The sequence below is a fragment of the Onychomys torridus genome, chromosome X, assembly GCF_903995425.1.
Source record: "Onychomys torridus chromosome X, mOncTor1.1, whole genome shotgun sequence".
Classification (NCBI taxonomy): domain Eukaryota; kingdom Metazoa; phylum Chordata; class Mammalia; order Rodentia; family Cricetidae; genus Onychomys; species Onychomys torridus.
Window position 1 is genome coordinate 33,598,626 of NC_050466.1, and position 26,932 is coordinate 33,625,557.

General features: G+C 43.3%; 1 protein-coding gene across 1 annotated transcript in view; it reads left to right on the plus strand.

Moving 5' to 3' along the window:
- The first annotated feature begins 8,920 nt into the window (after window positions 1-8,920).
- Window positions 8,921-26,932, plus strand: part of LOC118574598 (cancer/testis antigen 55-like) — a 27,216-nt gene continuing 9,204 nt past the window's right edge. The window contains exons 1-2 of the mRNA XM_036175552.1: window positions 8,921-9,007; window positions 9,100-9,205. Of these exons, the coding sequence (XP_036031445.1) occupies window positions 8,921-9,007; window positions 9,100-9,205 (193 nt within the window). The remainder of the gene's footprint in view (window positions 9,008-9,099; window positions 9,206-26,932) is intronic.

Here is a 26,932-nt window from a genome sequence, read left to right on the forward strand (position 1 = left end):
TATAATGAGATAAAAGTGTGCTGGCAGAAAGATATTCATGGCCAGGATAACTATGAGGTTTTCCAAAATGAAACATCCAGTGTAGGGATAACACATTATTATTCACTAGTAAAGTAAAAGTATATAAAGGACATGTTTATATTAAGCAGACAGTGCTTCAGTAAAATACTTAATTCATCAAAAACAGTCTGGCTGGACTGTGGTGGTGCATGCCTTTAATACCAGCACTTGGGTGTTACAACCAGACAGATCTCTAAGTTTGAAGCCAGCCTGATCTACAGAGTGAGTTCCAGGACAGTCAGTGCTACAGAGAAACCCTGTCTCGAAAAAATAAAGGTAGTTAAAAAAAAAGGGGGTTGGGGATTTAGCTCAGTGGTAGAGCAAGGTCCTGGGTTTGATTCTCAGCCCTCCCCCCCAAAAAAAAAGAAAAAAAAAAGAAAGTAAAAGAGTCTGGAAGGTATATTTACTTTTGAGGAGATCTCATAATGTAGCCTAGGATGGCCCAGGGCATCTCATCCTTCTCAAGCTTGCTTGTGCCACACTGGGCTCTGTGATGTATTATTTTTAAAGCCATATCAATCATGCAAGAGCCAGGTGCTGCAGCCACACAATTATGATGCTATGAGGTGGTCAGTGTGTGTCTCTTCTTTGCTTGATATCTTTAAGCGCTGAATTCCCATGCCTCTCCCAGTGCATAGAATCAAACTGAATATACCATACCTGATTTTCTGAGGCCAGTACAGTTTGGCACTGGAAGTTGGCATGTACTTGATGAAATGGGAAAGAGAGATGCAGAAATTTAGAGGCACATAGTGGCAATACAATCTTGTAATGCATAAACAATATAGGACGGTACAGGGGAGATAGTTTTGTTCATTAGGTGCTTTCTATGTCAAGATGACCTGACTCTAGTCTTGGAAGCCAAGTAAAGAGTCAGTGGTTTTGCTCACTTGTAATCTTAGCTCTGGAAAGGCAGAGATCTGGGAGACCCAGGGCCCAGCAAGAAGGACTGCCACAAGAAAACCAACTTGTGCGCCTCTTAAGGGATGAAACCCTACACTCCTCTAAGGAAGGCCTACACAAGTGGGTACACACTTGTGTGTAGGCACCCCCAAACACACATACACTGCACCTACACATACAAATAGACACCTGTCATAGCATGTCCATACACTGAATAAAACGATAATATATGGGTAAAAATGTCTGTTTTATATGATATATGACTCTTGTTTCAAATACCAATCAGTGTAATCTTCCATTGTAAATAGAAAAATAGGGATCTTGTTTATACAATTTGTCTCTATATCTAAGGAAAGAAATCTGATACTGGTTACCAGCCATTCATGGAAATCACTCCATCTCTATGGACCTTTATTATTTGGGAGGGGCAGCTATAAAAATCTTTAGGGAACAAGACAAATCATGGGGAAATGTATCAGGCATTGACTTTATGCATGTCCATGGAAAGAAGAAACAGAGCACTCTCGGATGAATTCTAGCCTTCTGAGACAGCAGGGGAGTCAGCCTCTGGTAAACTGACTGACTCTACCTTTGCAAAAGGGTTTTTATTGTCATGCAGTTAACACCTTTAGCAAGTCAATTTCCATATACCAAAACTTCTCATATAAGCTCCCTAAAGAGACAAAGTTCAGAGCAATTCCAAAGTCACAGTACATCTCATTTTGCTGAGTCCTCCAGTTACCAGGTTTTCCGTAGGTTTTGAACCTTTAGGAAACTCTCAGATAAGATTTACATGCTTCAAACAGAAGGTAACATACTTCAAACAGAAGGTACTGGACACAAGAACCAGTAGTCACAGGGCTGGAGAGTTGGCTCAGAGGTTAAGAGCACTGCTGGTTCTTCCTAAGGTCCTGAGTTCAATTCCCATCAACTACATGTAATGAAGTCTGGTGCCCTCTTCTGGCCTGCAGGGATATGTGCGGACAGGACACTGTATACATAATAAATAAACAAATCTTTTAAAAAAATCATTTGTAGTAGGAATCAAGTTCTTATTAATAAAATCAAATCTGAGCCCAGTTATTGGGGTGAATGCTGGAAGATCAGAGAGACAGAACAAGCCACAGCTACCTCACCTCGCCAGTTCCTCAGTTGGTCTTGTTTCCTCTGACTGCAAGCTTCTGAGTCCTCATCTAAATCAATCTCAGCTGAACTGTACTGCTCCAAAGCCTAAAAGCTTAACCAGCCAAAATGCTTAACCAGCCAAATACTTCTAGTTTCTGGTCTTCACGCCTTACATATCTTTCTACTTTCTGCCGTCACTCCCTGGGATTAAAGGCTGGATTTCTGGGATTAAAGGCATGTGTCACCATGCCTAGCTGTTTCTAAAGTGGCCTTGAACTCAGAGATCCAGCTAGCTCTGCCTCCCAAGTGCTGGAATTAAAGGCGTGTACCACCACTGCTCAACTTCTGGTATGGCTTACTCTTCCCATTTTCTAGCCACCATTTTTGGCTTTGTTCTAGTGGCTGTCTGTTCTTTGACCCCAGATAAATTTATTAGGGTGCACAATATTGTGGGGAACACAATACCACCACAACCAGTAGTCACTAAAGGCAGATCAAAACCAGGTGCTAATATTCTGGAATCAAACCAGCTGCAGAACACTTCAGGATCTCCTATAACATCTCCCCATTTTTGTTTAGGCAACAATTAATTATGCTGTAAATTATGTAGTTTTACATATAGCAAATACCACCTTTTCTCTATCTTTCTGTTTTACAATTTTACATAAGTAAGACAAAATACATGTTAAAGTCAATAAGGTTTCTACTGTTAGAACAAGAGTAATGCTTGCTAAAACAAGAAATCTATTTAAGTGATTTACAGGGGTTGGAGAGATGGCTCAGAGGTTAAGAGCACCAACTGCTCTTCCAAAGGTCCTGAGTTCAATTCCCAGCAACCACATGGTGGCTCACAACCATCTTGTAGATCTGGCGCTCTCTTCTGTATACATAATAAATAAATAAATAAATCTTTAAAATGATTTACTGGATTTAATGAGCCTATCATATTGGAAGGCTTTCTATAACATAACATCCATTCCTGTCATATCAGGTAACTTTTTTGTAAAAGTTCCCTTAATTTCTTGCTGTAAATCATAAATCATTTGAGAAGAATCAGATGTGACCCATCAAATGCATCTTAACTTTTTCCTAGTCATACTTGTTATTATTGAACTTTGAAGGTATAATACAATAGGGTGTAACATTTCAATCACATATATATTATATATGCTCCTTTAATATTTCTAACTGATCTCCCAACAGTATAACAGCTTGTCTCAAATCAGCTAATTCACTTTCTCATTATCTGTTTTATCTTATTGAGTCCAAAGCTCTGTAATGCTTATGACAGTCTCTAACAAATTCAGCAGTTTGATTTTATGAAGCACCAGTCCATCTGTTGCAGCCATAGCAGTCAATGCAATAATTCCCATAATAACTGCAATAATCAGTCCAACCATTCGATATGTTCTTCTTAATAGTCTTTTAATGAGCTTCTGTACCAGGATCTGTGGTGATATTGTGTTCCCCAAAATATTGCACACTCTAAACTTATCTAGGGGTCAGAGAACTGAACAACCATAATGTTAAACATAGAGGTTAGGCAGTGGTAGCACAAGCCTTTAATCCTAGCGTTCCAGAGGTAGAGATCCATCTGGATCTTTGTTAGTTTAAAGCCACACTGGAAACAGCCAGGCATGGTAACAAGAGCCTTTAATCCTAGGAAGTGATGGCAGGAAGCAGAAAGGTATATATATATAAGGCATGAGGACGAGCAACTAGAGCTGGTTAAGCTTTCAGGTTTTGAGCAGCAGTTCAGCTGAGATTCATTCTGGATGAGGACTCAGAGGCTTCCAGTCTGAGGAACAGGATCAGCTGAGGAATTTGCAAGGTGAGGTGGCTGTGGCTTGTTCTGCTTTCCTAATCTTCCAGCATTCACCCCAATACCTGGCTCTGGGTTTGTTTTTATTAATAAAACCCTTTAAGATTCATGCTACAAGGATCATCACAGGTGAGTCTTGTCATGGTCTCGACAACTTCACCAGTGTCCAGATTGATGGCCTTGCTCTAAGAATGCACAAACTTTCAGAGGTTAAGTTTAAAGACATATACTAGAATTAACACAGGTATGATTGGTACAGCATCCACAAGTGATGCTGTAATCATTAGGGTGCCATTGCACAGGCTCCTTCAGTAGCAAATAAGGTAATGGTATACATGCTATAAAAGGATGACCTTGATTTAGTCTAAAAGTCAAAGTATACTTATCATCCTTAATGTTTAACTTTCTTTCCCAGGCTTTAAGAGGGCAGAAGGCATTAACTAATTTCCACAAGTTAGTCTGAATTGAATTGCCAGATTGCAGGGGAGGACTTGACATTCCAGATAGGAACCAGATAAGTTCATTAACAGAAAATAACTAATTTCTACAGTTCCATTCAAACTCTATCACTACCATCTTAATTCTGAGTGAGATTATTTTCCTTGAGGGGAGACACAATGGCTCCAATCAATGATGTCTCCATGGGAGATATTAATAAGTATGGTGATATTGTGTTCCCCAAAATATTGTGCACCCTAATAAACTTATCTGGGGGTCAGAGAACAGAACAGCCACTAGATACAGAGGGCAGAAAATGGTGGCATTTAATCCTAGCATTCCTAAGGCAAAGATCCATTTGGATCTCTGTGAGTTCAAGGCCACATTGGAAACAGCCAAGCATGGTGACACACGCCTTTAATCCCAGGAAGTGATGGCAAGAAGCAGCAAGGTATATAAAGCATGAGGACCAGGAACTAGAGCCTGGTTAAACTTTTAGATTTGGAGCAGCACAGTTCAGCTGAGATCCTTTTGGATGAGGACACAGAAGCTCCTAGTCTGAGGAAATAGGATCAGCTGAGGAATTGGCAAGGTGAGGTGGCTGTGGCCTGTTACGTTTCTCTGACCTTTCAGTGTTTACCACAATATCTGGCTCCCAAGTTTTTTGTTTGTTTGTTTGTTTTGTTTTTTATTAATAAAACCTTTTAAGATTAATGCTACAAATTAGCACTCAAGGTTTCTCACTCTTTCATTGTTGCCAATGTACCTAATCAGATTCCTTGTTGGTAACCCATATCTCACAGAAGGGTAGATTAATGGAACTAGTAGTAATAATCTCCTGTCCTTTAAAACCAGATACATAAAACATATAAAATTTATTTGGATAATCTTGGGTAGTATTAACTATAGATAGCTATGCTTGAAAGGTTATATTTAGAGACTGAATTCCATTTCCAATATAAATAGGAATTTCTTGTATTCCCACAGTATATTTTCTAATCTCTTTACCCTCTTCCATTGGTTGAGCAGGACCTCAGTTGTCATAAGGACCAGGTAGCCAAGAATATTCCTTAATCACCCCAGAAATATCCACATCTCCCTAACTTACTGCTAAGTTTATTGGATGATTAGGTACATAGACCCAATATGTATAGTTGGCCCCTGTTATCTGTATAGTTACCACTGATAGCTTAGCAAGAAACATATTTGTAGCATTCAGAGGTTTCTGAGTCATTTGAATTATTGCCTCCCCTTTGTCACACAAATTCTTAAGCTGTCCCCAAGGTGGGAAGATCTGTCTGCTCCAAAGGCCTTCTGTATCTTTTCTTTCCCAGAGGCATGTCAGCAGCTGAAGCATCCAAGAGACTCCTCTTGCTCATGCCGGATTTTTATCAATTTTGGTGGGATCCACAACTTCTTGTCTCCTGTAGAAACATAATCATAACCTCTGCTCCATCTTAACACTTTCCCTGGATTCCATTTTGAAATTAAAACATCTTTAGGGGGTTGGGGATTTAGCTCAATGGTAGAGCGCTTGCCTAGCAAGCACAAGGCCCAGGGTTCGATCCTCAGCTAAAAAAGAAAAATATAATACCTGGACCGACTCAATTCAGCAGCTCTTTCCATAATCTAATGTCTTTCAGCAGCTTTTGTCCTGGTTTCATTAACATTTAAAAAATTTAAAGTTAGTAAAGCATTATGCAGTCTATCCCTGGAGGTCCTCATATCCCCCTTCTGTTTAACAAGCATCTCCTTTAGAGTGCAATTAGAACTTTCAACAGTTGCTTGTCCTGTAGGATTACATGATATCCCTGTAATGTGTTTTGTGTTGTAACATGCAAAAATTGTTTCGTTTTCCTGGAAATATAAATTGGGGTATTAATTCAGAACTTAAGGCAAATACCCATTAAATTCCAGAGTATGTATCAATAGTATGGTGAATAAATTTTAATTTTACAAATTCTGATAAGTGAAATATATCCATTTGCCAAATTTTATTACTTTGTGTACCCTTAGGATTAGTTCCTGCAGATAATGGAACTTGATTATACAAAGAACTAGCAGGACAGTTTTTTGTTTTTGTTTGTTTGTTTTGTTTTTTATAATTTCCTTAGCTTGTTGCCAAGTAATGGAAAGTATTTTCTTTAATCCCTACTATTAACACGATGTTTCTTATGAAATTTTGAAGCTTCCAACACATTTCCTGTCAGTAATTGATCAATTTCTTCATATCCCTTTGCTGATGGCCAATGTAACCCAAATATGAATGATACGTAGTGGGTAATTTCTGTCCCAGATTGCTTGTATCAGTTGCGTGAATAGCAAAGTCAATTCTAAATTATTAGGAATAAGTTCAGCAGTGTCTGTATATTGAGAATTAGTAATTATATTAAGAGATTCATTAAAGTCTAATAAAACCATCAGGATGACATATAACTCTGCTTTTTGAACTGAATCATATAGACTTTGGATTATTTTACTGATGTTTCCTGCTTTATAACCAGCCATTTCTAATTTATTTGCATCAGTTTAAAGTATAAGAGCCTCAGAAACAGTTGTATCCATTCAGAAACAGGGAAGAATCCATTCAGTTCTTTTTTTTTTTTTCCTTTCTCTTCTTTTTTTGGAGCTGAGGATCGAACCCAGGGCCTTGCGCACCCAGGGCCTTGCGCTTGCCAGGCAAGTGCTCTACCACTGAGCTAAATCCCCAACCCATTCAGTTCTTTTTACAAACTGAAGTTGCTTACTTTTTGGATATTTGTTGTTAATTATTTTAAAGAAATTATTACAAGCCCTTTGACAATCATTAATTACCAATAACTATATAATTTCAGCATTAGTATAGGGTATTACAATGAGCTTTGTGAGCTAGGAAAATCCATTCTAAAATATTATACCACCTTCTGTTGTGGGATGTTCTATATGTTAAATGTGTTGCTCAGATTGGTTAATAAATAAAACACTGATTGGCCAGTAGCCAGGCAGGAAGTATAGGTGGGACAAGCATAGAGGAGAATTCAGGGAGACTGAGAGAGAGAGAGATACTGCCAGCTGCCGCCGTGACAAGCAAGATGCGAGGTACTAGTAAGCCACAAGCCACGTGGCAATTTATAGACTAACAGAACTGGGTTAATTTAAGATATAAAAACTAGATAACAAAAGCCTGCTGTGGCCATACAGTTTGTAAACATTATAAGTCTCTGTGTGTTTACTTGGTTGGGTCTGAACAGCAGTGGTACTGGCGGGTGAGAGAGATTTGTCCTGACTCTGGGCCAGGCAGGACCAGAAAAACCCTAGCAACACCCCTCTGCATCATGAATCCAGTAGAGGAATGACTGGAAGGTGAAATTATGAAAATACATTAAGTTGTGAGATCTAATCAATCCACATTGGCATTTTGTAATTTTTGTTGTACTTGGGCTAATTTCCTTTCAGCTTCAGCTGTTAATTGTCTTAGACTGTTCAAATCTGAGTCATCTTGCAAAATTTGAAGCAAATTACTTAATTCTTGAGTAGACAATCCAATGGTAGGCTGTAACCAGTTAATATCACCCAATAAATTTTGAAAATCATTGAGAGTATATAATTGATCTCTTCTAATCTGTACCTCTTGTGGCTGGATTCTGTTTATGTAATTTAAAGCCTAAATAATTAAGAGAATCTCCTCTTTGTATTTTTCAGAAGAAATTTGTAATCCCCAACAGGGTAAAATTTTCTGTACCACATTAAATATTTTTTCTAAGGTATCTATATCAGAAACAGTCAATAAAATATCATCCATATAATGATAAATAATAGATTGAGGAAATTGTTTACTAATCATTTCTAGTGGTTGATGAACAAAATATTGACATAAAGTTGGACTGTTTAACATTTTTAAGGTAGTATTTTCTATCATTCACAGGCTAGGCATTATTATGAGTAGGTACTGTAAAAGCAAATTTTTCTCTATTTTTTTCTTGTAAAGGGATAGTGAAGAAACAACCTTTTACAATAACTATAATATGCTAATCTTTAGGTAATAAAGAGGATAAAGGAATTCCAGGGTGTAAAGATCCTGTAGGTTGAATTATCTTCTTTGTAGCTTATAAATCAGTCAATATTCTCCATTTTCCAGATTTATTTTTTATTACAAATATAGGAGAATTCTAAGGACTAGTAGTTTCCTCAGTGTGCTTATTGATATGAAGTCACAACATGCCCACATGCTTGGTCATGCCCGGCGGACCTAGACACTCCTGCCTAGTTATTTCCAGTTCAAAATAGCCATTTCCCGGTCAAAACATCTTGTGTGACTAGGACTCTGTGGCTTTGCGTGGTTGCGTAAAGCACAAGCGCAGCCATGTGTGGAGTAGCCACATGAGTTCCTGTACACATGCATGGCCCACCCTTTATAAGCTGGCACCATTTTGCACAGGTCTCTCTCTCCTTTCTCTTGACCACATGTGTTTCCCACAGGTCTGTTCACATCTGTCTCTTTCTCTCCTATCTTAATAAAAACTCTTCTGTGGATTTGTTGTGTTTCGGGACGTTTCCTCACAGGGTAAGAGCGCCAAATAACATTCTGGTGCCATGACAGAATGGGCACTTCCGGACGCCCTGCGCCTGGAAACCCGAGAACCAGGGACTCTGCTCCTCACAGACCGGGGACTCTGCTCCGTATGTGACAGACCACTATCCATTCGCCTGGCCACACAAACTTGCACCCAACACCACTCCTCTGATTGGTGAGTTTCCCACTTTTTGGCTAGCGTAAATGGTTTCCTGAATCTGTGAGAAAGACCATTGAGCGTCTGCCACCTCACTGGTTATTCTTGAAACTGGGGGAACCCCTGGCCACAGTCTTCACTGGCTATGGTCGGCCCCTATCGCAGGCCTAAATTTCTAGCCATCTCCCACGTCTGCAGCTTGAGATATTTCTTGCAATTGGACCACCACCTTCGGGTGTGTCCTGGGGCTGTGTCACCTGGGGTCTTGGCTCCGGATCTTGTTTTTTTATATTTTTTTATTTTTCTGCCTCTCTGCTGCAGACATGGGAAATAAGGCTTCCAACCCGATCAGTCCTTCCTCTCCCTTAGTCTGTCTTCTTGAAGCTTTACTTAAAGATTCCTAAGCTTATCCATCTCTGTACTAAGAGATGGCCCCAAATATGCTTTAGAAAATAACAAAAAAATCCTAATATTTTACGGGAATTATCTAATTTTGCCCAGTGAACAGGCAAATGGAAAGAGCTGCTCTCTATCTTAGCTTTCTTCTCAGTGTTAAACTGTCTCTTCTGGATTCCTTCTCTCCTGCTTATATGCTCCTAGCTATGCCTAAACTGGAAGATTCTCTGACTCTGGAATCTCTGACTCTAGATGCTGCTAACAATCATCAGGAAAAAAAATTCAGAACACGGAGTAAAATCCGTCTCTTGTTCCTGGCCAAAAGTTAAGTATCTGGAGAGCAAGGCTCCTGACCCCATGGGCAAAATAGTCATCTGTGGCATTTAAGGTGTGCCAGGGAAGAAATAAAAGCCCGAAAACAAAATTGCCAAGTGCTGGCACTCGCTGACTCCCAAAAGCTGTTGGGTCCCTGTTTTAAGTGGAAAAAGGCCACAGGCTAGCGAATGCCCTGCCGGGCTATCAACAGCCTTGTTAAAGGTGCTGCCTAGAAAGACAACCAGTCAGCTGACTGCCCTCAGGCGCCAAGACACATGGGTACATCAAGCTAAGACCTCCAGCAGACGTAGGCTTGGCTACAGACATGAGAGGGAACCCAGAACGCAGTAGGGAAGTGATCAGTTTCTTTCCTTCTGGACACCAGAGCCATTGACTCAGTCCTGGGAGTTTTAGGATGTCACTTTTCCTTTCTATTGTTGGGTACAGAGGACAGCCTTACTTACCTCACCAGATTTAATTGTACTTTCAGAGTTACTTAATGAAAAAAGATTTCCAACTAAGATAAGAGCTCATTGTCTCACTTTAAAGTTACAGCCTGTGTTTCTCATGTGCATACAGACAGGGCCATGATCTTTGCCTTGTCCCTAATTCAAAAAAATAAGTTCTCATGCACTCTCAAGCTCCAGAGGACATCAGGATCCACTGCCTTGTCACCAATTCCAGAGGAATAAGGTATCACCCCTTCCTTTCCCAACTAGGGCCACACAGAGCCAGAGGCAAAAGGACCATCAAAATATCCAGGCGGTAAGGATGTAACAGTCTATCACTGTTCAATACTCAGCAACTGATCATCCGTGTTTCCTAAATGCTAAACTAATAAAACAAACAGGTGCCTTAAATAAACTACCTCGGATAAGGCTTGTGTCAGATAAAAATTAAGCAGAGTACTAAAACACCATAATAATCATTAATTTTATCACAGCCACCTTTTAAACATGTCTCCATCCAGACAGGCCCATATCTACCTCAGATAAATGTCAACTCCAAATATAAAATAATAATGATTCTTTTCTCTAAGCTTTTTTATGTCACCAGTATCTTGTCAGACAGAAGGTTCTCAGCCACACCATGAAGGATGGACAGCTGCAGGATAAAGGATGACAGAACTTCATCCCAGGACTTCAGGAGGCAGCCTCCCCATATCTCCTAAGAACCAACTGAAGCCCACCATTCAGCCTGAAGCAGTCTTTGAGGGAAACGGCACTCCATACCCACTCATCCACATTTTTTCTTCTTTTAGAGAAAAACAAGTCAGGGATGATATGAAGTCACAACATGCCCACACGGTTGGGCATGCCCGGCGGACCTAGACACTCTCGCCTAGTTATTTCCACTTCAAAATAGCCATTTTTGGGTCAAAACATCTCGTGTGACTAGGACTCTATGGCTTTGCATGGTTGCATAAAGCTCGAGTGCAGCCATGTAATCTATGTGCATGCATGGAGTAGCCACATGAGTTCCTGTACACATGCGCGGCCCACCCTTTATAAGCCCATGCCATTTTGCACCAGCTCACCCCTTTCCTCTTAATAACTAACACTTATCATATTTTTTAACTAGTTGTTCAAGCTCCAGTAATTTTTTTAGTCAAGGGCCATTGCTCCATCTATACAGGCTTATTAGCTACCCATTTTTAAAAGCAGAGCAGTTGGGTTATTAGCAGTGGCCCCTACTCCAAATTTGGATAGCCAATTCCTATTTTGTACTGCTGTTTGACAACTTGTATAGCCTGTGATTTTCCTTGATAATTTTTAAAATACCTTTTTCAGGAACATATCTCATTTTAAACATCATTTTATGAACTGTTTTTGAAATCAAAGAAATATTAATTTAAGCTCCCCATTGCTGTAACAAATCTCTTCCCCATAAATACATGGTTATATCAGCTACATAAAGCTTTAATATCCCTATTTGCCCTTCAGGCCATATACATTTAATCCACTCTACACTCTGTTTTATCTGAGAAAAGGTTCCAATGCCTAAAAATTGAGTGGAGCCTTCTTGTAAAGGCCAGTTGGGATCCCAAGATTCTTGAAAAAAAAATTGTAGATACATCAGCTTTAGTGTCTAGTAGGCCTGAAATCTCAATGCTATTTACTTGTCATTTTAACTGTGGCCTCTCATCATTAATAACAGCTTGTCAAAATACTTCCTTCCCAGTATTTCCCAAACCTCCTGTTCTATATATTAGAAGCTGCTTTACCTTTAAAATATGGGAGTAATAACAATTGACCAATTCTGTCACCAGCTTCTATTTGTATGGTCCTTTTTTGTTTGTTGTTTGTTTTTTGAGACAGGGTTTCTCTGTAGTTTTGGAGAGAGAGAAAGAGAGAGAGAGAGAGAGCTCTAAGTTTTAGCTATTCTCAATTTCTTATATCAGAAGGAGCCTTTTTCTTCCTCTATTTCCATTAGGAAGAGGCTTTTGTCTTTCCTTTAAATTTGTTTATGGGGTCTTTTAATTTTTAGGCCTTGATTTAATATTTCCCCCTTTTTACTAGAAAAAGCCTTTTTTCTTAATTAAATATTTCTCCCTTTTCCATGTTATCTATTAGGAAGAGTTCCTTTTTTATTTCCTTTCTTTCCCTTTTCTCTACTAAGAAGGGCCTTTTTCCTTGATTTATTCTTTGTCTCAGGAGTCATTTTATTTCTATATTTAATATTTGTAAAAATTATGCAGTTACCGCCTTTTCTTTTAACAGACATTTTAGCAACTATACATAATGTTGCTCCTGAGATGTGGAGTTTAAATTCCCTGTGATCCTGCCAATCCTGGAGTCTTCTTACCAGGAGATTGAACTTTCCTCTAGTCCTTAAGAGTGTCCTTCATCCAGTAATTGGTGGAAGCAGATGCAAAGATCCACAGGCAAGCACCAGAACAAACTATGGGAATCCAGTTGAAGAGAGGGAAGAGGGATTCTATGAGCAAGGGACATCAAGATCTACAGAGACAACTGACCCAAGCTTAAGGGAACTCATGAACTTTAGAACAACAGCTGTGGAACCTGCATGGGAACACGCTTGATCCTCTGCATATAGGAGATAGATGTGTAGCTGGGTCTGCTTGCAAGGCCCCTGGCAATAGAATTAAGATTCATCCCTGGTACGAGATCTGGCTTTCTGGAGCCCATTACCTATGGTAGTACACCCTTGATGCAGCAGGGAGGGGCATGGTCTTGCCTCAACTGAATGTACCAGGCTTTGCTATCCCTCTATATGAGGACTTACCATTTTGGAGGAGGGAATGGGGTTTGGGTCAGGGAGAGTGAAGGCGGGAGAGGGGGATCAGATTGAGAAGAGAGATCAGAAGGGGATCTGTGGTTGGTGTGTAAGATGAAAAAAATTTAATAAATAAATAAATTAATTAAAAAAAAAAAAGAGTGTCCGGAATCCCCTATTCTTCAAGCCCAATTTTGGAGCACGAAATGTTGTGTCCAGTGTTGGGTTGACATGGTTTATAAAGAGAAGAAACAGAGGCACTCTTGGATGAATTCTAGCCTTCTGAGACAGCAGGAGAGTCAGCCTCTGGTAAACTGACCTTTGCAAAAGGATTTTTTATTGTTATACAATTCACACCTTTAGCAAGTCAATTTCCATACACCAAAGCCTCTTATTTAAGCTCCCCAAAGAGACAAAGGTCAGAACAATTCCAAAGTCATAGGACATCTTACTTTGCTGAGTTATCCTGTTACTAGGTTTTGCATAGGCTTTGAACCTTTAGGAAACTCCCAGATAAGATTCACATACTTCCAACAGAAGGTACTAGACATAAAAGGTAACAGTCATAAAAGGCAGATCAAGGCCCAGGTGCCAACACAATAGAATCAAACCAGCTGCTGCAGAACAATGTAGGATCTCCCTTAACAGGGAAATGATGGAAATGTTTCTGTGGGAAAAGACAAAAGTTTTTGCTTGCTGTGAAGGTTTGTATTTAAAGCCACAGGGGAGGTAGTAAAATAAAGCAAGAGACAGAAATGAAATTAGAAGGCTTAGGAGGGAGGAAAATGCCATTATGTACATATTAGAAAATTCTCTACACAGGAGAATCAACTGTGCTGTAATAAATGTAAACATACTGGGTGTGTTGTCCTCCTGTGCAACCCAGACCTTGGAGTCTGAAGCAGGAGCTTCTGGGCTAGTTTGGGGTCAGCCTTGTCTCCATAACATGTACCAGTACCTGGTTTCAAAATTTCAAAAGTACATAAAAAATAAAATAGAACAAAAATGAGATAATGGTGTTTGCATTAAGGCAAAGAAATGACTCGAACTAATGACAAGAGGGATGAATTGAGTATGCTGGAAGGAACTGAAGATTAAATTCCAATGATACCACAAGTGCAAGTCCATGAATTCAAGAAAATGTGGAAAGAGGATGAGTACAGCCACTCACCAATCCCTTGACCACAGAAGGGATCATATGTAGAAGAGGTTTGTAACAGAAGACACAAGAAGAGATACAGAAAAACAAGTATTGCATACTTTCCCTCAAATATGAAGACTTAAAGGAAAAGAAACAGACATAAAGAGAGAAGAGGCAGTAGTAGTGAAGAGGATGGGGGTGATGGTAGGAGAAAGGAGAGCAAAGAGCAGGTGGGCATGTTCACAGCACCACATAAGAATGCATGGAATATTACTCATTCCTGCAGTTAACATAGATCAATAATTAGAATTTAAAAGTCAGATAGAAATCAATGAGAAAAAGATCAACTATAATAGAAACAAATCAAGGCCTGCAGAAGTCCAGAGTTTGCTTCTTAGCACCCAGAATACCAGTTGGCTTACAATATAATACAACTTCCCATCAGTCCAACACCTGGAGCTCCTCTGCCCTCTGCTCGTCATCGCTGGTGAACACAAACACACACACTCACACACACACATACACACACACACACACATATACACACACACAAACACACAGTTACAACACTATACATAACTAACATAAAATAAATCTTTTTAATATAGGCAAAATATTTGGGCATTTTTTTTGTTTGTTTTTCAAGATAGGGTTTCTCTGTAGCTTTGGAGCCTGTCCTGTACTAGCTCTGTAGACCAGGCTGCCCTTGAACTCAGAGATCCAGCTGCCTTTGCCTCCCCAGTGCTGGGATTAAAGGCGTGGGACACCACCGCCCAGCTAATTTGGGCATTTTAAAGATCACAAAACTCAACTGGACAAAGAAACTGTATAAAGAATTTTAGCATCTTTTGTCATGAGGAAGATAATAGGTAAAATAAAAATAAAGTATATTTTTGAATACCTATCAAGATTACTTAAAACCGATAAGTCATACTAATGCCTAACAATAAATAAATAAGTTAATGAATGAATGAATGAATGAATGAATGAATGAATGAACTGAACAAACAAATCAATGAGATGTTCCACATGTTTTTAAGGGGTGATGGGAATGTTAAATAATATACCCATGTCAGAAAACTGTCAGTGTCCTGAGAGTGTATACAGTTGATAAAATGCTTGCCTGGTATGCCCCAAGTGCTTGAGTCAACCTCAACATTTACCTCAGGCTGGATGATATGCAGTTGTAGTCATAGTCATCAGGAGGTTAATCCAATGTCATCCTTGGTGCTTGATGTATGACAACACTATTCCTGGGTAGAGCAGCAAGACAGATCAAAGTAGGGGTAACACCAAAGTCCAACTTGCTGAAGCAATGAGTTTTATTAGGGTTAATTACAGGAATATGAATTGCCCCGGCCAGTGGGGTGTCAACGGGGCCACCCACCTGTGGGAGAGAATGAAAGGACAGGGTGACACAAAGAGACAGCAGCAAGACAGTATTCTGATCAAGCCGCCAATCTTTATTGTTCTCCACATGGCTTATATAGCATAAGAGGGGAAGGGGCAGGAAGGAGGGAAGGGAAAAGGGGCGTGTAGAACATGGAAGGGGTGCAAGACGTGTGAGGCAGATAGTGCACCTGTGAGATATCGGCTAAGGTCACTGGTCAGGGGCAGTATATTCTGTTGCTAGGCTGCCTGACCCTGGAATGCTCTTTACGTTCGGTTGTCATGGCACCTGACTGTGGGATGTTCTCTTATCTTGGGAGGCCTCTGGTTACTGCTCTGGGAAGGGGCTTATGAGTTGTTCTTTGGTTTAGCTAGTACTTTCTATGGTTCATGTTTGGTTCCTGACATCTTGGTCCCTAACAATGAATGGGGGCTTACTTACAGCAGCAAAAAAAGTCTCAAAGCCGTATCACCAAAGTCCACCCAAGCACAGGTGAGGGCTCACAAAGTTGGGAGCCTGGAACACACTGCACAGTCTTCAGACAGCTCAAGAGGTTGGAGAGTCTTTTTTTGCCAGGAGCCTCAGCTGTTCTAAACCTCTTCCAGGCAGCCCTGCTGTCTTCTGCTTCTTTCAGGGAGCTGGACAGGTCTCAGAGTCTTCTTGGCAGCTTGGCTTGTCAGTGAGGGAAGCTCAGCTTCTTATTGCTTACTCTGGCATGGAGGGGCCTAGTGAGTCTGATCAGTTTCAGGGACTTACTGAAGCTATTTTGAACTGTTTACCTTCCTGCCTAAGGAGTGTCCCTGCAGGATGGAATGAGGAGCTTCCCTTCAAGTTGGGAAATCTCAGTGTCACAGGAACTGTCAAGACACTTGGATACATGGTGACTTTGCTTTTAGGATTAGCTAAGGGAGACTGTCATAAAAGAAACCCACAAACAAAGACTCCAGCCAAGCAACCAAGCAAACTCTGTTACTGTTTTATGGTTTCATAAGGTTAGCCACAATGCAACTACTAGGCTGTTTACTCAGAGGCAGGCAACCTGCAAACCCCTGCACAAGTTGATGCAGGAAGGGCCAAGAGGCCATTAAGACCTCTGTTTGAATTTAAAAGAGTTTAAATGTCTATTAGTAGATGATTTTGTAAGCAAGATGGGATTCATGCACACAATCAGCTTATACACAAATCTGCTTTAAGAGCAGATTTGTTGAACTTCAAGATTCCAACAAAAGGTGGAAAGATATAGGAGAATGTAGTGTATTTCTTGCTCTTGTTTTTAGAATAAGGATGCTTTTTTTTATTTCAGGGATGAAATAAAGGGATGGAACCCAAGGCCTTTCACAATAAAGGAAGTGATGTAGCCACTGTCCCTCCACTTCAAGGGAAGTCATTTTGAGAAAAGGTACGAACAACCCTTATAAATGATCGTTTGCACTTCATGGAACAATTTCATTCATGTTGTTTTGTTTTATTATTGTGACATAGATGTCCCTAGAGCCAGAAAGAGGCTGATGGGACAGCTGATGCTGGGGAAAGGTTTTTGAGTTCCTGACTACACAAATGGTACCAAGACTCTCACCAACAGAGGGATCTTTGCTATAGGTTTTGAAGTTTCAAGCACACTATGGAAGGGCATGATGCTGCCTTTGAGGTCTCTGCTACACATCGGGCTGCTGTACGATGCTTCTGGCATGTTCCTGGGTGATCTGCCTCCTGAAATACTCTAGTGCTCTAGAGGAATCCCTGTTCTCCTCATGTCTTGAGTCTGTCCCATGCATGGCAATGGTCCCAGGTTCTCAGAGGCTGGACATACACCATAATTAGATTAGAGCATTCCTAGTACTCTGGCATGATTGATGGTTCCTGAAGCTGAAACATTTACCACCATGAGAAAGGTTGCAGGCATGTGAATAGCTTCCAAGGGAAAGCGATTCTCTTGGCCACTGTGTGAAGGATACCAATATGCAAATATACATGCCAGAAAACAGAGGTGTTGTGAGAAACTCTCTGACTCTGGGAAGGGTAAGGCAGAAAACATCAGCAGTAGAGATGTGAGCAAGTTCTTCTCCTTGACGGTGGGCTCTTCATCCCTACATGAATGGTAAGGGGCAGATCAACACATGGCCTGCCATGGAGCATGCAGGTGTGTGGGTCTTTGCATGACCTTCTGGACATCACAGGAATGCAGTGAATATAGAGGACAGAGGACAGAGGCAGATCCCCTGGTTCTGGAGTTCAGTGGGTGTTGTGAGGCTCCCTGTGAGAGCTGAAGTCCAACCCAGGATTTCAGGATGAGAAGTCAGTGCTCTTCACAGATGAGCCCTTTCTCCATTACCCACAGTTCCTTCTCAAAGGGCAGAAGTGATCTGTTTAATGATGGAACACCTGCTATGGAGCCCTGTCATAGTATTGCCCTTTGGATGTCCCTGAGCCTCAGTGTGGATAGCCTCAAAGAAAGCTAATAGCTAAAAAGTGTAACATCTCTTTACTGACCACACCATATGACAGGCAGTGTACTTGTTGGGACAGTGTACTCCGGTCTATGCCAGTGTGTAAAGGAGCATATGACATGTATAGGACTTAAAGGCCTTGTAAGTGAAATTTAATGTGTGTGTGTGTGTGTGTGTGTGGGTGTGTGTGCAAGCCTGCTTGTAAATATAATTTAAGTTCAAATAAGACCTAAGTATGTTTGTGGAGGTCCTAAATCCATTGGGGCTTAAATTCTGAGACAAAAACACCAGAATCAGGGGCAGGAGATATGTTTAGCACCAGAGAGCACCCTAGGCTGTGTATGACATCAGGAATCTGGTTCCAGCACTCACATCAGATGAATTACACATCTTGTGACTCCAGCTCCAGAGCTTCTGACCCCTCTTCTGGCCTCTGCCAGGCAAGCCCAATCAAATGCATATGAATTGTTTTGCAAGAAACACTAAAAACCATAGGAAAGATTAGCAAATTCAGAGAACTACAGAGTGGGAAGTTCCTTTGTTGCCAGATTCAAAACACAGCTGGAGCCAGCAGATGGTAGAAGAGGCAAGGAAGGAAATCCTCCTAGAGCTTTGAGAGGCAGTAAAATGCTATGAACACCCCGGTTTGAGCCAGCAGAACTCAGAGTACATCTGCCCATTTTCTCAGTCACTGGTTTGTTGCTGTTTTTTTCCCAGAGCTGTGAAAACCCAGCAAATGGTTATTTACAAGTGTGCATCATTTCATAGACCCAGGAAGTGAAGCCCACAGAGCATGCAGATCACCTAGCTCATTACAAAACAGTGAAGCTCATTCTGCCTCAAATATCCTCCCCAAAGCTTGTCCAGCCTACACTGAAGGTTGGTCTACAGGTTGGTGCCTGGTTGACAAAGTGGCTTGGCCATCTCTAAGCATCTGGGGGTCTTCTGGACACCTTCTGGTGACTACCAGGGGTGCAAGTGTCCCTCATCTTGTTGTCTAATCATTCTTTAGTTTGGGTTTCTTTAGAAATGAAAAGGACACATGCACCTCTCCAGTTCATTTTTGGCTAATGACCAGCACCTACCTCCTAGCTCTGAAAAAATATCTACACCCAATCCTTGTGGTTTAGACTACACAGCAATGAGATTTGGCCAAAGCTGTTGGAATAGCTGCCCCTTGTCACAGCCTTCATGCTTCCTGCCCTAGTCCCAAACTGACATCAGCAGACCACTGCCTGGAAGTCTTGGATCACAAGGCAGGCATGAGTGTGAAGGGAACACACAATGGTGCAATGACAAATGGGGTGTGACAACTTGCTTCACCTGAGAGCAGGGGTACAGAGGACCCAGCAAGGAAGTATGGACTGATGCTTTGGTAAGTGTGGAAATGTCAGGGAAGGGGGAGACCGAGGAGTGTGTGGGGTTCAGCCTCATCAGGAGCTGTGAGGTGGTATAAGCACCACTGTGTGCACCTCCTATGGTGAAGACAGGCAGACCCGGGAAGAGCTCTCAGGGAGTTGCCCATGACCTTCCCAAAGCTTGTGAGCAGGAATCCCTAGCTAGCCTTGGTACTCCCAGGCCCTTGCTCTGCTCTGAGCACGGCCTAAGTCCAGAACACAGGGCAGCAGGCAGAAGTGTGGAAACTGCAAAGACAAGGCTGTCGTGAGGGCTGGAGAGGCCCTTCTTGGTGAGACTGATTTCACAAGGATGGGAAGAGCCTAGGAGTTCTCTCGCTAGGGCCTGGATATTTTGTAGGGTGCACACCTCAGCACTTGTGTGCATACCCTCCTAGCCCTGACTAGTAGTACATGCACTGGGGTCCTTGCTCTGCGTGTTCTGACATCTCTTTTCACCATGTGGGACTTGAAGAGGCACATCTGTGTGCACTGGTCTCTGTACACAGTTCTGCTGTTACGGGCAGCCTGGCTCTTCTGGAGTCATATTCCCTGGAGGCAGGCATTCTTCCCATAGTGCTCACTACTTCCTGAGGGTAGTTCTGAGGTCCCACTCCTACACACCAGCTCTTCTCACATCCCTCAGTACCCTCGCTGCCTGTGTGCCTCCTTTAAGTGGGCCTCTGAAGGATCTGTGTGCGGGACCCACCTCAGGGTCACCTGTGGAGTGTTACCAGAAGAGGCTGTGAGCCCAAGTTCAGGGTGTCCTGGGGCATGCAGCATTCCTGAGATTGACCAGTGTCGAGGTGAAATGACATGGATTGCAACATATAGGGGAGAGGAGAAGTCCTGTGAGTGGCTGGCTGCTGATTTCCGTGTAAGTTAGGAACAGAATGGTGCCCTTGGTTGTTCCAGAAGTCCTCTTCAGGCCAGGGAGAGTGGGGATGCTCCTGACCACCTTCCCTGATCCTTCTGAGAACGGCTTGGTGGCACTTCTTGGGTCAGTTCCTTGTCAGGGCCCTAGGTACTTCTGTGGAGCACTTGGAGAGGCCCTGAGACCCAGGCAGGCTCCAGGGAGCAGAGGTCAAGGGTTTGGCAATACTGCCTCTTCTGTGGCCAGAATGTGAGCCTGGTGTGTGTGTGTGTGTGTGTGTGTGGTGTGTGTGTGTGTGTGTGTTGTGGTGTGGTGTGGTGTGTGGTGTGTGTGTGTGTGTGTGTGGTGTGTGTGGTGTGGTGTGGTGTGGTGTGTGGTGTGTGGTGTGTGTGGTGTGTGTAAAAAGGTCAGCATGACAGTAGCAAATGAGGCAGTGGGGTGCATGGAGCAGAGGGACCCATGAGCATGCCAGGCCCAGATCTAGGAGAAAGCATGACTCTCCTAATCTCACTGGGGAAGTCCAATCTGGTTCGTGTAAATGGTCTGTGCCAGGGTGTAGACAGTCTGTCACCCATAGTTGTTCACATCTTGGGGGTAGTCTATCCTACAGGAAAGCCTGCCTTTGTCCGCATTTCAAGGTGACTAGAGCCCGAGGACAATGACTCAGCTCCATGCCTTCAACCTTAGACAGGAATGACACAGGACAGGCATGACAGATTTCAGGAGAGATACTCTGTGCATGAATCACACGTCTCTATACAGGAGGAAACAAGTGACCCACAGTGAAGGGGAGAGGGACAAAATGAAGGCAGGGACAAAAGACATCCTGGTTTGCGCCAAGTCTTCCTGAAGCGTGCACTTGTAGCCCTTGAGTTTTAGGGCCACTAGGCCAGAGCCGCCAGCCCTCACTTGAACCTGCTGGACAGTTTGTGTCTCCCCTTCCTCCATTTGTGGGTTCTGCCACCACACAGAGGGGTTTTACATCCTTTTCAGTGTAGCGTTGTTCGGCTGAGCATATATGGGTCAAGGGAAAAGAGACAATGTTTTCTGGGATAAATGTTGGAAGTGATGGTAACACTTCCCAACATGACAAGTAGTGATTCCCTGAGGAGCCATGGCCTCCTCAGCAGCTGTGGGAGAGGAAGAGTGCAGAGTGACAGTGACCAGATTGTGTCTGTGCTGGGCTTTCAGGTGACATGGGTAGAGTGACCTCCTGCTTTTAATGGTCAGTGGCACCTGATGAAAGATGCCCTGAGACCCTGTGTTAGAACATGGACCTCCAGTTTTTGGCCTGGCCCCATAGCCTAAACAGGCCACTCCTCCCTGCAACTCTCTCTGCCACAGTTAAGAAGCAATAATGTCCCGTGTTGCCATTAAAGGCTACAGGATGCCTGGTGTCTGGGTCTGGGAGCAATGCCCACATGGGTGTCCGATGGCCTTGCTGATCTTGGTGACCTGTACTGCCACTGTGGGCCATGGTGTTGTCCAGGCCCAAGCTGCTGCCAAGGGCTGCTGTCTGGGTCCGAGGCCATACAGCAGCCACTAGCAGGGTCAACATCTGTGGCCCTGTTGCAAATGAGAGCTACATGGTTGCCTGGGGTTTGATCAACTACCTGGGACCATGTTGGTGTCTAGAAGTCATGCTAGAAAAACAGGCCATACAGATCTAAATGGCACATACTGCTACCTGATGTCTTGGTGACATCGAGGCTGGAGATATATCCGAGGGCCCTGACTGGGTCCGTGGCCCTATAGCAGCCAGGGTTTCTGTTGACATCTGAGGTTCCTGTTGATGTCTAAGACCACATGGATACACGAGGTCTGTGCCCATGTTAGTGTCTGAGGACCATGTTGCCTCTGGGGCTGTACAGATCTGAGTGGTGTTCACTGCCACCTGGGGGCATGGTGACATCCAGACCTGGATGCTGCCAAGGACCATGTCTGGGTCTGTTGTCCCACTGTAGATAAGGTCATGCTTCCAACAAAGGTTACATGGAAGCCCAGAGTCAGGGCCAGAAGCTGTGTCCTGTTGGTGTGTGTGTGTGGGGGGGCATGCTGTCAACAGAGCCATCCTGATCCAGAGAGTCTGTGTTTCCACCAGGAGCCAGGATGTCATCCCGGCCGGGTTGCTGCTGAGGACCATGTCTGTGTCTGTGGTCCTGCTGCAACTGGGGTCTGCAGTGTTGATGTCTGTAGCCCATATCACCTCAGGGGGCCATGGGAATCACTGGTGATGGAGTCAGAGGTCCATGCTGAGCCAGCTCTGCCCTTCTCTGGTCCTAGGATAGCTGGCTCTGCTCCTCACTGGACATTGCATTAAGAGAGCTGGCCCGACCCTCATGGGAGAGCTGCCCCCTCCCCTTGTGCTCAGCAGAGAGGGCCCCACCCCTCACTACCTGCAGGGGAGAGTTCATAGGGGACCTGGCTCTGTCTCTTGCCTGAGGGTGGTGGCCTGATGGCCTGGAATGACTAGCTCAGCTACCACCCAGGCCCACAGCTGGGCCTGGGCTTGGCTAACATCTACCCCATCTAGGACCTGCTGGAGCTTGTGAAGGGACTGGTCCTGTGGAATGATAACATTAATATCTCCATTACTCAGAGTAGTCACAGGGTATCCAAGAGGAGTTCCCGTGAGGATCCAGGGGTGATGGTGTACCAGAAAGCAGAGGCTTTGAACCAGACCAGGGAGTCATTGCAATGAACATTGGCTAGTAAAGCTGAACAGACAAACAGCTGTATACTGTGTCACACACAGAGGCTCCCAAGGCCACCAGGACAAATGAAGAGGTGTTGCAAGAGGCAGGAAAGATGGAGCAATGAAGAGGGTATTTTTGTTGTTCCTGTTTTTTTCTTTTTGTTTGTTTGCTCCCTTGGTTGCTTGTTTTTTCTTGGTTTGATTTTGTTTTTGTTTTTGTTTTTTGTTGTTGTTATTTTGTTTTCATTCATGGGAGGCCACCGAAGGGGGGACAGAAGAATATGAAGGGAACAGGAGGTGAGTGGAATTGGGGTGCATGCTCTGAAATTCCCAAAGATTCATTAAAGAAATGATGTTAAATTTAAAAAAGAAGCAGTATTACTTGAGGCTTGCGATCTGCCAATACACAGAACCTGATTTCCACATGCTCCCAGGCTCAAAAGTGACACTGAATGCTGTAGCATGACTCTTAAAGAGTCTTATTAACAAAGGCAATCTGTGTCAGGTGTTGGGGTGAATGCTGGAAGATCAGAGAAGCAGAACAAACCACAGCTTCCTCACCTCGCCAGTTCCTCAGCTGATCCTGTTTCCTGAGACTGGAAACCTCTGAGTCCTCATCCAAATGAATCTCAGCTGAACTGCTGCTCCAAAGCCTAAAGGCTTAAGCAGCCAAATGCTTCTAGTTTCTTGTCTTCACGTCTTATATACCTTTCTGCTTTCTGCCATCACTCCTCGGGATTTAAGGCTCACTTTCTGGTATTAAAGATGTGAGTCACCATGCCTGGCTATTTCCAATGTGACCTCCAACTCACAGAGATCCCACTGGCTCTGCCAGTGAGTGCGGGAATTAAAGGCGTGTGCTACCACTGCCTATTCTCTTGATTAATATTGTGGCCGTCCTGTTCTCTGACCCCAGATAAGTTTATTAGCATGGAGAATATTTCGGGGAACACAATACCACCACAGAATGCATGTGATGTGAAACTTTCTTGCCACTGTTCAGTTGTTCTAAGGTCAGGCTTTGAATATCCTCTAGTGTCTGATCTCAGCTTCTGCTGGGAGACTGTTAGTGCATTCAGTCTGGAGATGAAGGCTGCTCTGTGAAAGTCTCCTCTGGCTGGCCCCTCCCCTGCCATCTCCCTCACTCTCTCCAGGTCTTTCCAATTTTCAATCTTTTTCTCTGCTTTTTGAAATGGAGTCTCACTATGGAGTCTCGGCTGGCCTGGAATTCAGTATGTACACCACGTTGGCATCAGACTCACAGAGGTCGGCCTGTTCCGGCCTTTGGAATGGAAAGGCATTTGCCACCACGTCCAGCATATTCTCACTCTTTTTTTTCTTATTTAGTTATTTTTCTCTCATGTCTTACATCCTGAGTACAGTTTCTCCTCCTCCCTCCTCTCCTCCCAGTTACCTCCCCACCCATCTACTCTCACCCAGACCCACTTCTCCTCTGCTCCCCTTCAGAAAGGACAGACATCCCAGAGATATCAACAAAATATGGCATATCAAGTTACAAGACCAGGCACATTCCCCTCATATCAAGGCTGAAGGAGGCAACCCAATAGGAGGAAAGGGGTCCCAAATGCAGGCCAAAGAGTCAGAAACAGCCTCTGTTCCCACTGTTAGTTGTCTACAAGAACACCAAGCTACACGACCGTAACATATGTGCAGATAACCCACGTCTGATCCATGCAGGCTCCCTGGTTGTCGGTTTAGTCTCTGTGAGCCCCTGTAAGCCCAGGTTAGTCGATTCTGGGGGCCATTTTCTTGTGATGTCCTTGACACCCCTGATTCCTACACTCCTTCCTCCTCCTCTTCAGCAGGATTCCTGAGCTCTGCGCAATGTTTGGCTGCGCATTTGCCCCCATCAGTCGCTGGGTGAAGCCTCTCTGGTGATGGTGATGATAATGCTAGGCTTCAGTCTAGGAGCTTAGCAGCCATTTCATTGACTTGTTTTGGTAATGCAGGTCATGTACGTTTCTATCCTAGGTCTCTGGGCTATCCTGCCTGTGGTTCCTGGTCCTCTAGGCAGTGTGAGGTGTACACTCCTTCATGTGGCATGGGTCTCAAGTTGGACCGTAGGTTGGCCACTCCCAGAAGTTCTGCCCCACGTTTACCCCAGCACATCTTGCAGGCTGGGCACAATTTAGGTCAAAGGCTTTTTGGCTGGGTTAGTGTCCCAATCCCTCCACTGGAAGCCTTTCCTGCTCACAGAAGATGGTTGGTTCAGACTCTGTATCCCACATTCCTAGGACTCTTTGATAGTTATATGGTGGTGGTGGCATTGGTTACCACATGGAAAGGTCACTGTCACGACAGAACCCAATGGTTCTTTTTAGAGCTTTATTGGGGGGAAAGGAGGGAAGTAAGAGGGGATCCAGGTCTGTGGGGAGGAGCAGAGCGGAGGGCAGAGAGGGAACAGAGAGAGAACACAGAGAGAGAGGGTAGGGGTCCATGTCTGGCTTTTTAAGGCAGGGATTGTGTGACCATGCTGCAGGTATGTAGTCGCTAGTGCTGATGATGTAAGACACAAGACCCCCAGCTTTGCATGTACAGGATCCTAACACTCTTCCCCAGGATCATCCTAGTAGATTCCTGAGAGTTTGTTTCCATTGCACTAAATCGCCCTCCCACCCCCGCTTTCTAGTTGTCTCTCTCACCTGATCCCTCTTGTTCCCATGTACACACGTCCCCAGGCACCCAGGAAATCTATTCTATTTCCCCTTTCCAGAGAGTTCCATGTATCCCCTCTTGAGTCTTTTTTGCTATTTAGCTACTCTGGGTCTATCGATTGTAGCATGATTATCCTTTGGCTTACAACTTATGTCAAATGGCTGAGAAGCATTTAAAGAAATGTTCAATATCCTTAGCCATCAAGGAAATTCAAATCAAAATGACCTTGAGATTCACCTGCCAGAATGGTTAAGGTAAAAAAACACAAGGGACAGGTCATGTGGCGAGCATGTGGTACAAGGGGAACACTCCTCCATTGCTGGTGGGAGTGAAAACTTCCTACAGCCACTCTGGAATTCAGTATGTTGGTTTCTCAGAAAAATGGGATCAATCTACCTCAAGACGCAGCTACACCACTCTTGAGCATGTACCCAAGGAATGTTCAAACATACCACAAGGACATTTGCTCAAGTATGTTCATAGAAGCATTATTCATAATAGCCAGAAATGGAACAACCTAGATGCCCCTCAACAGAAGAACGGATAAAGAAAATGTGATACTTTTACACAATGGAGTATTAGTCAGCTATTGAAAACAATGACCTCATGAAATACTCAGGCAAATGGATGGAACTAGAAAAAGATCGTCTCGATTGAGGTAACCCAGATCCAGACAGACAAACTTGGTATCTACTCACTCATAAGTGGATACTAGCTTTAAAGTAAAGGATAATGTTATTCTCACTCTTATATTTTCTTCTGTCCAATGCTCTCCTTTCCACCAGGACACTCAGTCACATCCTTGAAGTTCTGTTGTTATAATAAGCCTCATTCCCGAAGGGTGTTTATGTGTTGGCTTTCTTCTGAGAACCTACCACTGTGGGTGTTTTACTCCTTTTTGTCACCCTTTGCATCAGGTGGGCTTTCCTCAGGCCACAAGAAATCTAAGCCACAGGGCAAAGACAATTGCCTATTTTATTCACTAGCTCTAAGTTCAGCTGAGTCTGTGGCCCCCAGGTAACCAAATGAGGAAAGGTAAACTGCACATCAGGTTTCTTGCATACTAAGGCTAACAGTGAATGGGTGGTAGCAATGAGAATTAGGGGCTTCTCTGATAATGCACTACTGCTCTCCATCAAAGGAACTCTAGCTTAAATGGCCAATGTTGAATATGGCTCAGATGTGACCTACACACAGGACTCCTATCCCAGGCACCCTACAGGGCTCCTAAGTGAATTACTTCTCAGAGCCACACCCCTTCAAGAACACTACCTTGCCAAATTGTTGCTTAGTCACATGACTCCACCACT